General features: G+C 40.9%; 1 protein-coding gene across 13 annotated transcripts in view; it reads right to left on the bottom strand.

Moving 5' to 3' along the window:
* Positions 1–17,020, bottom strand: part of auts2a (activator of transcription and developmental regulator AUTS2 a) — a 316,982-nt gene that overhangs the window by 102,535 nt on the left and 197,427 nt on the right. For all 13 annotated transcript variants that reach the window (XM_061702005.1, XM_061702003.1, XM_061702011.1 and 10 more), the window contains one exon: positions 3,470–3,499. In XM_061702005.1, the coding sequence (XP_061557989.1) occupies positions 3,470–3,499 (30 nt within the window). The remainder of the gene's footprint in view (positions 1–3,469; positions 3,500–17,020) is intronic.

Here is a 17,020-nt window from a genome sequence, read left to right as displayed (position 1 = left end):
CCTGAGATCCAGACCGGGGGTAAAGCCACAGAAGTTGCAGGGGGAGGGAAAAAAGCTAGTAAAAATTTAATGCACTCTGCAGAGCGGTCATGTCATACTTGGTTATGGAAAATAATCCCAGATGCCTGCAGTGCTAAAATGGAGCTATAATGTGCTCGCCTCCTAACCCGCCCTGACAGCCATGATGTACGACTACCATTACCGGAAAATATCACTTCAACTAACCCATGGTCCGGCTCTGCTAAGGGTCATATTATCCATGAGGAACAAATTACACTCCCCCAAAGTAAATACAAATTTCCTGCACTGACTGAGTACAAAGCACAGGGGGGAGAGGGGGAAGGGGGGAGGTGGGAACGTTACCTATGACAACGCTCGGCAGAGTGACAAGGATGATAAAGTACATGACAAATCACTGGCTGACAGGGTACTCTAGTGCAATCAGCCTCAGCCTCAACCTAGCGAGCACCCACTCAAGCCTGTAAACACTACTCTCCTCCTTTGGAGGGGGCAAAACACATAATCTTTTAATGCTGACAAGTTGCTCTTTCCTTTTTATTACTCTTCTTTCCCACTGCGGTGCAGGGAGGGCGGGTTTGGGTGGTAGGGGGGGTGGATTGTAAACTGGTTTTATGTACAGTGCTGCCAAGTCATTGGGAAACACAACTCTTCTGTGAGGATTGCCGGAGGGCAAACACAGCAAAACAATAAAGGAAGATAAATAGCAAATTTTATTTTATGTCAAGGACAAACAAGTTCTCCCGGCTGCTCTAAAGCACCCACTTCGATCCCTTGCCCCAAATGACTACACACATTACGGTCCAGCGCGGCTTGACCGATATTAACGAAGCTAAACTACTTCAAATAATAGCACGTAGAGTTTGTGGATGCTGATGAAATAAATGATGCTTGTCAAATATTTTAAAAAGCTCAAATGTGATTAAAACCTTTAAGGCCTGAGTACTGAAAATATAGGAATGGTTCATTTTGAAAACCACTTGAGCACCAGTGAAAATGTATCCTAAAATATTTTCGTAGTTTTAAGATGCCACTTATAAGCAAGAACACTCAAGCATCAGTGAGTCTAAAGTGACTGCCTAAGTGCTCCTGACAATATCATAAAGTCAAGGTCCAGACTCTGTAGCTAAGTGATGACTCACGAGTAAATATTTCATATCAAATATGTATTTTCGTAAGTCTAAATGTGAGAGGAGGCTATTTTACTTGTCCTTTGGCGGAAGCATATGAACGATGTATTGCGACTCACACAAAGCATCGTCACTAGGACGAAGCTGTCCAGGTCCCATCCCGATTAAAATGAACATCTGATTCTGCTTGGACGCTACACCATAGCCGAATACATACAGATCGTTCAAATCTTAATGACATTATAAAATGAATATGTATGTACTCTGCTTAACATGCTGCTAACATTTTTAAAGGTCTATCCTTTTGTACTGTGCAAAGGCTTTGATAGTTTCCGAACAGTCACACACACACACACACACACACGTACAAACATATGAGCAAAAGTGCACACACACGCAAATTCTGAGATCCAAATAGTGTCTTATCAGAGGCTGGCAGCTCCAGTCGACACGGCAGAGACCCGCTACACATGCAGAGCGTGATTTCTCCGGGGGACATTTTTTCCATTTCCTGCTTTTGAAGGGAAACTAAATAAACCTCGTTTGTCATCTTCGGAATACATTTGACCCATTCAAACCATTCCAATTATTTTCAGCATCCTTCTCGACTGCGGTGTTAGTAGTAGACCGCATCATCCACGGAATGCAAATCACAACAGTGGTAGTGGGCGAAGAGTGTAAAGGGCCTGGCAGGAGCAGATAATGACAGAGGTGATGTGGACTCTGGAGGGGGAAATGCATCGTGTGGGAGCTCAAATTACTCCCTAACAACAAGGCGGAACACATGAGTCACCCCCCCCCCCCCTGTCACAGAGGTCCCATATTTACTCATTCACTGCTCTGTTTCTTTAATATACAATTAATCAATGACAGCAAGGTGTAGTCGACGCTGTTCGTCAGAGGCGGAACATGTGCCCAAGTGAATTAATGCAGTCAGTTGAGGGATTATAGGGCAACGTGCGCTCTCTTGATTCCAGAAACGAAAAGGAAACAACAAAGACAGGACCGGTTTCAATTGACAACACGGAGCAATGACTCAATTTGCTGCTCTGTCCATGCAAGAGATGCAGGCAACAAGCATTAGTAATCCATTAGAGCGGAGCTATTTTGCTAGTTCCAAGTCGTGAGATCATATTGCTTCAAAAAAACAGAATACCTGGACGACTGAGGCAGCAGCAAATACTACAAACAGGATTCAAAACAAGTGAGCCTGTTTGTGACCGACACTGGCCAACATATGGCAGACATCAAATATTTGTTTTCGACACTTTTAAATACAGGAGACAGACAAAAATGTTTTTATCTAATTGCAACATTTAGGGTCAATACATGTTTGACACAGTAAAATGTACTACAAAATATATAAAATAATCATAAAACTCCGCAAACTGTTGTAAATGAATTTACCTGCAAACATTTTTGGTTAGATATGACTCAAAATGTTGCTTTACAGTAATTCTCCAAAATACCTGAAAACTTAAGATTTGAGTAGTGACTGAAAACCTTTTTTCATTGTTGTATTTTCCCAATGACAATCTTTGATTTCTTAATGGCAGATATAGCTCAATAATGATTGTTTCTTAAAAAATGTTGCGTTGCATGTGGGGACTTTCAAGATCCATATTACAAATACACATCTTTACATGAATGTACAGTAAATACTTTTACCTAACTCTTGCACAAATCATAAACATGCTCATTTGCAACTCTCTATTTTTACTATTGTTATTTATTTATTTAAAAAAAAAAAGCTTTCTCTAGAATTTAAGCGTGCGCAGTAAAGTACGAATTTATTCGGACTAATGACTCAATCGTATGACAATAAAGCCTTTGAAACCTTTTATATATTGGTATCATTTGAATCATTGGTTATTCATATTTTAAGCCAGTATAATGTAGTGCAAATGCATTTTCTGCATACTCTATATTCAATTCCTTGAGAGCATTTACATTTTTAACAAAAGAAGCAAAAATGATGCCATGGATAGATTGCGTGGTAAATGGATGGTTTGAATACAAACCAGGAAAACGTAAAAATGCAAGGTATTGACTCTGTTTGTGTTATTCTTATTAAAACACCCTCAATTTGACTTCATGATAAATCCTTAAAATCCAGAAGTCTAGATTTAGATTTAGATTTTGTATGTCAGTAAGTACATTTACAATTCATGTCTAACTACTTATAGTGTGGTAGTATTTATTTTTAGGGTGTTTGATTGTAATTAAATTAACTCCTAATTAACTCCTAAATGACGAACAGTGAATCTGATTCAAAAGTGATTCAGACACTCGCAAAATGCTATGGAAATTGTCAGGCTTACCTTGTCGTCCTGGTCCGTCTCTGTGTCACACTGCAAGAGATAGAAAGACAAATCAGATATTGGATGAGGTTCCATGCATTTGAAACTGCCACGCACTTCAAATGTACTGCAATTGTAATCTTTTCTGTGACAGTATGAATGTCACAAGCTGACAAAAGCCTTGGTAGGTGTAGACGTATGTAGATCCCTTGATAACATGCAGGGATCTCGTTTGATGTGCACCCCGCGTCTGAGACGCACAAAAATGAGCAGGGACGCATAAAGAATGGTGAAACTGCGTCACACGTATGTGTGTGTGTTGCTGTAGTGCTTCAGCGAATCATTATGCACTAAAAGTACGAGTCCTGTGTCGGTGCGAGCCAGTAGCCCATCAGAAGCAGAGCAGGGCGGGTTATCGTTCCATATATACAACGGAGACTTTTTTTTCAATAAATTGTCATTGTTGTGGTCACACCAAGCGCACCGCTCATGAAAGCAGCGACGCTTTAGGGAAAGTCAACTATTTGTTTCATGTAGCTGGCACTCTGCTGTCGTGGCAGGTCTAAACACATATATTGAGAAGGCGCAAGAGTAATGGATAAAACAAACATATTGTACAAACAGTCCAAAAGATACTGTAACAACGGCTATACAAATCTGCAATATAGCGGGAGGGTGAAGCAAGAACCGTGACGGAGCGGAGGATTACTGTGTCGGTATTTCGTGATGAGAAATTGCAGGGACTCATTTGCTCCAGGGCTGGGACTCATTGTTTCCATGACATGTGCATCGCGGGACTTACATAGTCTCAAGTGTAAAATGATCTATGATATGTACCTGAAGATCACTTGATGACATGTATCTAACGCTCAGTTGGAGCTGGAACCTCATGAACAAGAACTTCTACAACAATTATTATTTCATGTGTTTTTGCGTGAGGCTGGGGGTGAAGAGGGGGAAGAGGAAGGCAACCTTGTCAATGGCGACAGGAAAAAGGTGTTAGATTTCATTTTTTTCCCTCATCCAATTTCAATTTCAAGGTCCACTTAATTCTTTATCAACTAATTAGTGTCATGCTGGGTGACTGGCAGCGTCAAAGTTGTGCATATGGCTGAGGTGCAGAGAAGCACTGAAGTCAGTAATGAAGAAGGCACTGGGGGGTAATGTAGACAGGGGCTGGCATCGTATATTTGTGTGTGTGGGAGAGGGGAGGGCAAGGGCGAGAAGGATGAAAAGATTTACAGCCCGGGGAGCAAGCGACAGAAAGTACTTCTGTCTTGGCTCTCTCTCTCTTTTTACTTTTTTTTTGTTTGCTTCAATCTCATTTTTTGCTGATCTGGACCCTGCGGAGCTCAAAGGTAGCAGCAGCCTGGCCATGTGGCTCGTATGTTTCTCAGGCAGCATGCAAAAAAGGGGCCAATGCGAGCTCAGCAGGAGCACAGCATCCAATTTACAGGCCTGTCCCACATGGCCCCAGGGGCAGCCGGCGGCACGCTGCCATGATGGTCAGCTCCAGCAACTCATAAATTATGCAGGGGCAATAAACGCACTGGGCAAACACTTCTCAGACGTTCCCTTGCTCTTTATTTCTCTCTCGCTTGCTCTCTGCCCACTTCCTACAACATTCCAACATCCATCCCCAATACAGTGTGAAAGCCAACACCCTTCTCCGCATAATGAATAAATGAGACAAGGGAGAAAAGGTTCTCATTATAAGGGACACATTTGGACAATTGGACATGACATATGTAGGAACGGAAGATTGAAAAGAATTATGGGGTTGGTAACCACACAGCTTCCACTCTATTAGGAAGGAGAGTATTTGTGGGAATGTGTGTCCATTCATCCAAAAGAACATTTGTAAGGTCACAATGCAGTCCAACGGAAAACAGGACTATGCCAAAGTTGTTTCATTGGTTGAGCTGAAGGCTCTGCGCGAGAGAGTCATGTTTTCTCACACCTGCCCGTATGAATCTTGCTCTGGCTTATGAGAATAAAAACAATTCGGGGCAAATAATGCCGCCATATTGTACAGTCCTGGCTCTAGTTTGTGGCGGTTGGTCTTCCAATCCAATGTATTAACACAAGAAACTATGAAAACTACACGGCGCTGGATGCATCACTATGAGCGAGACAAAACATGAAGGATGAAAATGAGGGCCTTCTATTTTTACTTATCATAGGCTGTTGGCGAGGTTCTGCAGATTTCTTTTATTTGAGAGGAAATTGAGCGCTTGACATTGTCGAGTACAATAGGGCAGTAGCTAGTGCTCAGCAACAGGGTACGTTAGCGTGTATGTTTATTTTTGTAATGTCTTGAAGTGCATCCTCAAATATTACAATGACACGTCAACGACCCTGAACTGGTCGCCAGCTAATGTCAGCGTAATCACGTCAAAATAGCTGTCCACACGTTGCTCGGCGGAAGTTCCGCAGAGGTTCTCACATTCACCTAATCACAGATCTGAGCGGCAGCTGCATTGTTTACCAATGAACACGCAAGTCGGTGCGATGTTGGCACACAGACGTTTTGCTGAAGAGTCAGAATGGCTCATAAGAAAAGGGAAACCGCTAAAGATCGGGTGAGGAGGCACTTGTCATAGATGAGCGGAAGGACCTGTGCTGTGCTTCTCGCGTTGTGTAATCATCATAGGCTCTGTGCATCACGCAATGCAAGCAGGGCAGGCTACCGTATCTTTGTTGTTGTTGTTGTTGTTGTTGTTTTGGTCTGTATTAGACTGACAAACACATTCGAAAATTCTGGTGATAGCGTGAGCGAGGTAATAAAAAAAAAAAAAAAAAACGATTAAAAATGATCAAAGCGGAAAATTGCCCAACGGAGCAATGAATATTTTAAACGACCAAGCGGTTTCCTTGGATCGGTTGAATTGTGCTAAAGTCAACCAATGAATTAGAAAATTAACCGACAAAAGAAAAAAAAAAAACACCTAAATCAGAATTTCCCCATGTTATAATGGTGGAAGACTTTTCTTCAATGAAGGAGCTGTAGTCCCCCTCCCCTTTCCCCTCCTTAGTTAAAGTTAATGAGCAATATACCGGGAAACGTGGGAAACATTGCCTCGGTTTAGGTTACAAATGGGGTCACAGAAGAAATTAAATTTGTAACCCAAGTTTCCACTCTACTTTAATCCAAATGCAGTAAGTGCAAATAGATTCAATTATTCTTATTTTGTTTAAAATATGTGTGCATTTCTATACATCCAATTCAGTTTGTGAATAGTCATAACTGGGATAGACGTCTCTCGCGGCCACCCGCACAGAACTGCCGACAAAATCTAAGTAGAAGCTGCCTTGACAACTTCAATATATTGAGGCTCGTCAGAATGTGACAGCAAACTGAGTACTCATTAGCAACTCCTCTAACGGTACACGCAGCGCAATCGGGAACGCGGGCGTGCGACAGGTTCAAACAACCATTATTTGAGTTTTATCTATCATGTTGGGAGCAACTTTTCTTTTTTTTCAGATCCCCTTTATCTTTTCCCTCGTTTTCCCCTCTCCTGCTCGCGCGGCCGATTGCTTTGATTGCCAAGAGAGAAGCCGGCTGGAATGACTTGCCCTTGCTTGTGAAGCAAATGGAACATCCTAATGGAACTCATCGTATTATCCGATGCAAAAGTGCCATAGCTCATTACTTTAAGATAAAAGGATATCATTCTAGACGGCAAGCAGAATTGACTTTCTGCGTTGCGACTTGATGATGATTTAATCAACTGCTCTCTTTCACTTCTCATCCCACCGCCTGTCGCATTCGCAGGTACTGCTAAACGAAGCACTCACACTGCTAGTAGGGGGAGAGAAAATCAAATAAATCGCTGTCATTACATTCTTTTCCCCGGGAATAGAGGTATGTAAATTTCCCAGAGCAACAAAAAGGGTAATAAAATGGAAAACTTAATAAAATCGAAATACCTTTTATAGTAATAATAATACAAAAAATAAAATAAAATCAGGCTTGACATGCAAGCATAGACGATGTAATCATCCTTACAGAATCGAAGCTTTCACAGAAAAACGGTAAAGAAAATAATGCTGACAGTATAAAGATTAAAAAAAAACAAAAAAACCCAAGCATACAATCAAGCCTGAGCTGTCACAAGTGATCATGGCAAAAATAATAAATATCTTCCTGCAGGGGAGACAAATGCCTACATGTGTGCGATGCTTTTCATCTTTTTATTTCTACACGAAAATCAGAGAAGAAAAAAAATTAGCCTTGAGGTTTCTGGAGTGTGCTTGGAAATGTCAAGAATGATTGGAGGACCATACCTGAAGTATGTTTTTTAGGCAAGGGAGCTCCAAAATTCAGCTGGTGCTACAAGCGTCATTTATGGTCACGGTCGTTAATACGGATGCGCGATTCAAGCATTTTTAACTGAAAACTCAAATCAATTGTGTTGTAAAGTGGAATTTGAAAGCAAACAAACAAATGTCAAAACAGTAATGGTGGACCGTTTACTTGCACCTCCAGCAGACGCAACATGCCTTCGTACTTACTTTGTCTTGTTAGCCTCATAGAAAATTTGCCCAAGCCATTTTTGCATACTGTTGCAATATCAATACAAAATACCAATGTGCTTGGTAAAAAAAAAAAAAATTGTTCTTGTTTTACAAAAATGTTCAAATTCATTACTGACAACTATGCTATGAGGCTAACGAAATGATGCTGACGAAAGGCATTCAAAAGATGTATTGCTCTCTGGCCTTCCATGAATATTACTGATTTGGATTTTTTTTTGCATGTTAGTGTGAACAAGGATGAGTTTGACAGAATTTCAATTTTTTTTTTTTTTAAAAGTAGTCATTGTGGTGTAAACATATCTTAAGAGAGTCTTGGCTTGGCAAATATGTTAAAAATGTTAAAAAGAAAAGGAAAACCTCACTGAACCACGATAAGTATGTTTTTATTTCAACAGGTGAGCCCCAATTATGGTGAGTGGGAGCTCATGAATAAATCTGTAGCGCTTTAGTTGAATGTAAAATAATGTTACACATCTCAAAGACTGGGAGGTCATGTCTGCTGAACAGAGATAGCGTATGCCAGAGGTTTTCGATTTCTGACAAAATGACCATGGTCTACTGCAATGAGTAAAAGCACAACAGTGGTGCCATTGAGACCACTCTGACAGGCGGAGTTACGTAAACGGTTCTAACTTGAAGCAACAGTCATGTACAATTAGGAAACCATGAGTCCAAGGAGGGGGGCGGCTGACTAAAGAAAGTGATCTCCATCCAGGCTCACTATTTACAGAGGGCATTATTATACTGTATAACAAGAACCTCGTGTTTCGTTTAAGTAACTCAAGAATGTCAAACATTAACTTCAGCTCTAAGAGCTGTTGATGTTGGCTTGTATCCGGACCACTTCTGATTGCCCCGCTGCTCTCAATGGGGTCTTACTTTTAGCTACATGCGCCTATGAAGTTCTCTGTCTGAGCGTAAGGCCATTGTTTACATTGGTCTGACTCTGAGTGAATTATTCTTGTCCTAAATCCTCCCCATATGTGAGTAATACTTCTTGAAAAGCAGGGGAACATTAGAAGTCACAGACCAAATGTTAAATATTGCAGCAAGTCTGCTCATCCAGTTAACTACTGAAATAAATGCCAGAACTGTGGACTTAACCACATCACACATATAAAAGAGGCGTGTGAGGCCTCTGATAAATCCTCTGGTCCAAAAAGACTAACATATGATGTTTTAAAGACAAATGTGCAACGGTTTCACACTGATGTCCCCATGAGTGGCATGAGCTTCAGGTAAAGCTGCTTTCTAGCCACGACCATAGAATTAATTATGGTTGATAGTGGTTTCATTAAAGCATCCCTTTGCTCACAGGATGGGGTCTGTTTATCAGCCTGAGCCAGGTTGTCCTGTAGGACGGCTGAAGGGGTTAAAAAGTTGGAGGAAGCCAAAATGGTTGTATGCCTGGAAGCTGGAGTAACAGCATGAGGGATGGCAGCCATTGCCACGGTCAGCTCTGACAGCGCCAATTGCACGAGGTGTTGTCAAGGGCTCCTCGCTCCGTCCTTCGAACAGCTCCTTCCAGATATAGCGGCGCATCCTGATGGTTTTCGGATACAAATAGTCACATGGCAAAATGGGTTGCTCCCCCTCCTGCTGCATTCTGCTCCATCTGCTGCTGGGGCCTGGTTGCCGTCGACCGCCTGCCTGTCACAGCGTGTGTGGAAATTAGCTGGGGAGGAGGTGCTCGCTTGTGCTAATTACATTTTAATCATTGGAAATGTGTTGGCAAATCAAGCCTTGATTGCCATCTTGGAGCCCAGAGCGCCTCTCTGCCATAACTGCGTGATATGGCAGCATGCCTGTCCGACTGCTGGGCATGGGCAATGGGTACATTATTCATGGGGACTAGAGCAAGACCGAAATGGACATTTTTTTTTTTTTTTTTTTTTTTGGGCAATGCAAAATTTGGGACACAGACAAACATTGCAGTGGTCGCCGTCAAGCACATCCAACTCAGGTCTGCATCTACTGTACATTTACTCATCATCGAGGCATTCTCAGCCAATGTCATTTAGAGCAGAAGTGCAATGCAAAGGTTTAATGGTTCCTCCATAGTCCTGCTCGTCATCAGCCACAGACACACGTCCACTTTGCTTACCGCCATACAAGTACAAACACTTAATATTTTGCTAGGGGGACGCTACACTGTATAAGTACGTACAGTATACTTGTAATCGGTAACTTTAACGTTATCGAATTTGACGCCCTACCTCGGCAATATCTTTCTTATTGTACACTACCCCACCGCGCATGTGACAATTTACGAGAGCCAAAGGCAAACGTCTCGGCACCTTGAAGCGGAAGTGACATCTTGAAATGAGACAACAGCAATAAACAAATACATTTCAGTCATCATTAACTGGCTACTATTTTATTCTGCGCATCTAAATATAGAAATACATATAATTTGTAATATTTTTAAAATAACATCTTATTTCAATTTTTCGTTCGTTGCATTCACTTTTGGGCGGAGGTGGGCACGGCAATGACATGAGCGATCCCTGCATTTTCTAACACTTACAACTGTTCAAAGTCACAGGTTAGCTGAAGCTTACAGTGAGTTGTGTTCATATCGCAAGCCCATGATCTTTGCCTGTTTAAGGTACATTTTTGTGGTCATTATTTTACTTTCAAATATGACAAGACTGGCCCAATTTCAGAAGCTTGAAGTCAGCGTAAGGCATCTCTAGGATAACTAACTTATAATGAAGCTAAAATAATAAACCAAACACACAAACTGAAAGATATATTGCATTAAACTTGAATTCATTCTCACTGACGCCTGAACAAAACTTTTTGTTTTGTTTTAGAAACTAGGCCACCAGATGACAATTTCATAAAACAATTTACATGAAAGACATTTTTGTAAATACATGTAAAAGTTCAGCTAGTTGAGCGAAACACAACATGACATGCCTGACTGGGTCAGATCTTTAAAATAAGTTTGGCTTCACAGTGATGACATTGAACATGCAATTTCCATAGCATCTGATTAATGTCAAACCGTCTCATAAAAGTATTGGACGGAAAAGAGCTGGAAACCAATCAAAAGGAAAAGAAAACAGCTTGTATGTCTACATAGCCGCATAAGGAAAAAAAAAAAAGATCTTTCAGCAGCCAAAAATGTTTCGTCAGGGAGGACCAGATGTTTGTCTGGACTAATATAATCAGGTCTGATCCAGATGTGCGGCACCAGCCAAAAGCAGCAGAATAACAGCTGAATGCAATTTCCTTTCAGATGTAAAGCTTTATCCACAAGATTTTCTATTTGACTGCAAACTCAAAAATTTCAGCAAAGGGAGGGGTGACGTGGGAGAAGGGCAGAAAAATGAAGCCTTCCATAAAATAATCTCAACTTTATAGCCTGTGACCTCTGCTTTCAATACCCTGGAGTGCATTCCTAATATATTATATTCTGCTTTCAACTCACAGAGAGACCCTGTTTTAAACCTGGATTTGATTCATTCCATACTGCTATATCAATATACAGTGAATATAAAAACTCTACACACCCTAAAACGCCAGATTTCTGTGACATTAAAAAAAATGAGACCTAGCCCAAATGTCACCTAAAACCTTTACAATGCAATTTTATAATATATATATATATATATATATATATATATATATATATATATTTATTTATTTTCGAAGGGGCAAAATAAAAATAAACAACTGAGATAATGTGGTTGCACAAGTGGCCCACCCTCTCATAATTGGGGGTGTAGCTGTATTCAGAATTAACCAATCACAATTAAACTCCTGTAAAATGGGAGGTCACACACACCTGCGACCATTCAAAGTTTCTCTGGTCCAGATGTTCTCGTAGTCTTTTCCTGAATTTTTTGTTTGCTTTCTCACAGAAGCCTCAAGGTTTTGTGAACACTTGACAGCTATTTGGAAATGTTAAGAATTCACTCCACCTTGACTAAGGCCTGAGCTTCAGATGAAGAAAAAACGCCCCAAAAGCATGTTGCTGCCACCACCATGCTTAACTGTAGGTATGGTTTTCTTCTGTGTTTGCACCAAATTATGGCCAAAAAGTTCAATCTTGGTTTTTATTAGATCATAACACATTTCGCCATATGCATGTGCAAATTTCTAGTGTGTGTGTGTGTGTGTTTTCGCAAATGTCGCTGGGCTTGGATTTTCTTCTTTGTGAGATAAGTCTTCCATCTTGCCACCCTACCCCATAGCCCAGACATACTGTATAAAAAAGACGCAAACATGTTGTCAAATGCACTAAACAGGCAATACTTGCCAAAAAGTCTCATTCTCTCAATCTCATTCCATGTTGCTGTCAGTCTCTTAGCAGCCTTGCTGACCCCTCTGATGCTGTGGAAGCTTTCGCCAGACCATGCCTTGTGCTGTAAAATGGGACTGCAAAAATGTTGAGAAAAGCCGACTAGAACAGCAGAGCGTCATTTGTGGTTAATCAGAGGCACTTTAAATGGTGACAGGTGTTCGCTGACTCCAATTTAACATGAGTTTGAATGTGAAAAATGTATTCTAAACACAACCACATTCCCAGTTATAAGAGGTTGTGAACACTTGGGCAACCACAATATCGTAGTAAATGTCCACTTTATTGTCAATTGAGGTGTGCAGGTAATAGGTCACATTAACGGTGAAAAGCATTCTGAAATGATTTATCTTGGTCGAATTTTCTGATATCGCAAAAACCTGGTATTTGAACGGGGTGTGTAGACTTTTTATACATGCTGATTACATCATAAATATTACAAATCAGAGAACTGACCCAACATTTTAAAAATAACCTCAATATAGAGGGGTGGACCACACATTTCCATAAATTAAAGGAGGTACACAACTTGGGTGAGTGTTGAGGAAGGGAGGAGATTTGAGTAAATGTGAGCTGCGGTGGCAAACGATGGAAAGTGATGCCTTGATGTTGCCACAGGGTAAACCTTTCTGTGGATCAACCCCATCCACCCACCCAGCCAGCATACACTTAAGCCTGACAAGGTTCAGGATAAGAAGGTGGGACCATAGAGGTTAAGCACTAATAATAACCAATTTGTTGCGTAAGCGTTTCCACATCTTTCCTTCCAGCTACGGTACATCTCAGGTTGACTTTTCCAGCTACAGGCGAGGGTACAGAGCGCTTTGGGGTGTGAGGGTACCAGGTTAATGTAGAACTGAGAAAAATATATAAATGCTGAAATGAAAGCGTGGGTGCCCACATAGAAACTGTTTTCAAGAATTTTTTGAAATTTTTTTTTTTTACGCATCAAACTGCATTAATGATGACATTTCCATAGTTACAGTAGCTCCCTAGAGATACACCAGCTTGCTTTGTACAGTTAGACTATCTGACGTGCTACAATTGAAGAGTGAATCTTAATTTTAGCACTCGACCCACAGATGCAAGCACCAAATATGTTCATCATTTGACATCTGCCTCCGCCTGCTCTTGGGTCCAGCTACTCCCCACATGTGAAAAAATATTTGTGTAATTCTCTGAAAGGAGCTATTTGAACCTAGTTTAATATACAGTATCCATCCATCAATATAAATTGTTAGATTATGAAGGTACTGATTATATGTCATCATTTGATATGAACTTTGCAGTGGTGCACTGGTTTTTGTTTTGTGATGTGCTCCAATTAAATCAAAATTCTTTCATAGTATAAAGATTTTGCTTAAAAGCGCCTCCGAAACAAACAGAAAATAAACAGAATATGCCAGCCACGCCCACTAGCCTGTTGGAATGGCAGATAAAAGCCTGATGGGCAGGTTCCCTGGACTGTGTGCCAGGAACAGGAATGGAAACACACTGAGGAAATTACTCCCAAAAACCACATAGACTGTATGTATGATATTATGAGATGTTTCTTTATACATGTGATTTTGGAATATGTATTCAAGTGTGTAATATTCATATTCTGTGGTAATAATAAGGTAATAATGTATGAGTTTAGTCAATTTGCCCTGTGGCTGAATAGTCATAGCCCAAAATATTGGCACCACTGTGCTTCTGTCAGATAATGCACCACTTCTCCCAGAAAATTGGAGCAATTACAAACACTTCGGTAGTCACATTTATGTAATTTGTCTGTGTTACAACGACACAAAAAAAGCAGAGGAAAAGCCAAATCTGATCATTCAGAACTCCAAAAACTGACTGGAAAAAATTATTGGCACCCTCAACTGAATATTTGGCAGCACACAATTTGGGAAAAAATTGTAAAATCAATCGCTTCCTGTAACCATCACCACGATTCTTCCACCTCTCTACCGAAATTTTGGCCCACTGTTCTTTTGCCCACTCTTTTAACCCCCTCTTCCCAACTCTTGTTTTGATATTGCTCCACAGGTGTTCTATGGAATTTAGATCTGGACTCATTGCTGGCCACTTCAGAACTCTCCAGCCCTTCGTCTTCACCCATTTCTTGGTCTTTTCTTTCTTTTTCTATTTCTTTGAGTCATTGTCCTGCTGTAAGACCCATGCCATCTGACGTAGACCCAGCTTTCTGACACCGGTTGTCTTCAGAGTTCATGCTGCCATACATACAGTCAAGGTATCCAGTACCAGAAGTAGCGAAGCAACTCCAAAACATCTGTGAACCTCCACCATGTTTGACCGTTCTTTTCTTTGAAGACCTCATTTCATTTTCATTAAACAAGAAAGGGATACGCTTTACCAAAAAGCTCTACTTTGGTGTCATCGGTCCACGGGACATTCTCCCAGGAGGATTGTGGTTTCTCCAGGTAAGTGTTGGCAAATGGCTTTCTTTATGTGTCTATGTCAGAAGTGGGGTCCTCCTGGGTCTCATAACGTAGCGTCCCTTTTCATTCAAATGACAACGGTGAGCTGACACTTGTACCCAGTGTCTGCAGGTGAACTTGAATTTTTATGGAAGTGGATCACCATTTGGGCAACCCTCGTTTCAATCGTTCATTAATATTTCTCTTCCATCCACATCCAGGGAGGTTGGCTACAGTGCCATTGGCTGTGAACTTCTTAATGAAGTTGCACACAGTAGACAAAGAAACATTCCGATCGCTGGGGAAGGACTTGTAGCCTTGAGATTCTCTGTTTTTCCACAATTTTGGTTTTCAGTCCTCTGACAATTCTTTGCTCTTCTTTCTTTTCTCCACGCTCAGGGTGGTACACACAGACAGGCAACGCAAAGGTTGAATGACTTTTTCCCCATATTTACAGGCTGCAAGTGCGATTTCTTAATTGCCAGCAACTATTACCTGCCACATGTGAGTTTAATGACAAATTATAGGATTGAATTTGATTTTGTTTGATTTTATTTGGTGATAGCACATAAAGGAGTACATTAGCATGGATATGGCATGCTTGCAATATTTCTTAGAATTTGAAGAAGGTGCCAATATATTTGTCTAGTCCACTTTGATGGAGTTCTGAGTGGAATGGTCAGACTCGTCTTTTTTTTTGTGGTCTTCCAATGCAAACAAAAAAAGTAAAGGTGAAAACCATAGCATTTATAATTGCTACAATTTTCTGGGAGAAGTGGTGCATTATCTAACAGAAGCACAGGAGTGCAAATGTTTTTTCGAAAACCTTTTCTATCTATCTATCTATCTATCTATCTATCTATCTATCTATCTATCTATCTATCTATCTATCTATCTATCTATCTATCTATCTATCTATCTATCTATCTATCTATCTATCTATCTATCTATCTATCTATCTGTCCATCCGTCCGTCCGTCCGTCCGTCCGTCTGTCCAGCCCTCCTCCTGTCCATCTAAACTATATATTAAAAACAGGGGCCACTGTCAAAGATTCGATGTACGTGTATACATTTATTTTTTAGCCACAGTTGCAGATAAATCCCTCGTATTGTTTATCATAACAATTGAACATTAGACTTCCCTGATTCTAAAGAATTCTGTAACCTATACTTCACGGCTTACTTAACGATAAGGTGTAAACCTGCTGTCAATGAATTGCAGCCTCGTCTATCACTCCCTGCCTTCCACCCGCACTGATTCTTGGCTGACGAAGGAGAGGGAATGGGGGCGCATCAGGATTAGGTTCTGTGCCTCTAATCACTTAACTCCTCACACCTGATGGCACACTATTAACTTTGAATATCTCCAGTGACCCTGCGGGTCGTTGCCCATCACATCAAGTTTTTATTAGGGAATTTTCCTCATCATTAGCCATGGCCTGGAAACGAGCCATTAATATTCATACTGGCAAAGCAAAATGAGGTCCCACTGATTTTCCATCATCCAGGCTATCTGCGCAGCTGCTGCCGTTAACAATCACCCCTGTGCTGCACATTTGCCACATATCATTATGAGACTCCATAAAGCCCTTTTTTTTTTTCAAGATACACCATGATGGGAATGGGTGCAAGGTGGTGGAGGAGGAAAAGGCTGTAAGGCTGGCAGACAGCTGACACCCATCAGAGAGCAACAGCCCAGATTGGCCAACAATCTGCCTGCAAGTCTCATGCAGAAAGACTGGCGCTGTCAATGCTAACAACCCCTGCAGGCTCTGCCAGAGACACAGCTGAGGTATGGAGAGGGCCTGGGTGCCCTCACATTAGGACACATGCTGTTTGTCAGTCCGTGCTGGCAGCGAGACATGCTAATGCATTTGCAAACATTTATAATCGCAAACAAGATGATGACATATCTGAAAACATGATGTATATGCCACCTCATTAGGTATAACTCCACAATCTGACGGAATCTAATTCAATTTAAGGATCACATCAGAACTCACCCAGAAGTATTTGTAAATGGAGGATGTTTTATGGTTTTATCAAACACAATTGATTAAAAAGAAAACAATCTGTCATGATTCAAAGTATGACAAATTGTTGCAATGTTCACAGTTAAGTCACTTGACTTAATACTTAATACAAATGGAGGTACTATGCATGAAATAATTTGCCATCCTTGAATGGTAAATGGTATATTATTGTGACATATACTGTAAATAGGGGACATTGTGATCTGCAGTGAAAGAAGGGAGCAGCTGGAGGAACATTTGGAAAGATGGAGGCATGCACTG

This window comes from Phycodurus eques, chromosome 17 (assembly GCF_024500275.1).
Source record: "Phycodurus eques isolate BA_2022a chromosome 17, UOR_Pequ_1.1, whole genome shotgun sequence".
Taxonomy (NCBI): Eukaryota; Metazoa; Chordata; class Actinopteri; order Syngnathiformes; family Syngnathidae; genus Phycodurus; species Phycodurus eques.
This window is presented reverse-complemented; position numbering and strand designations above follow the sequence as displayed.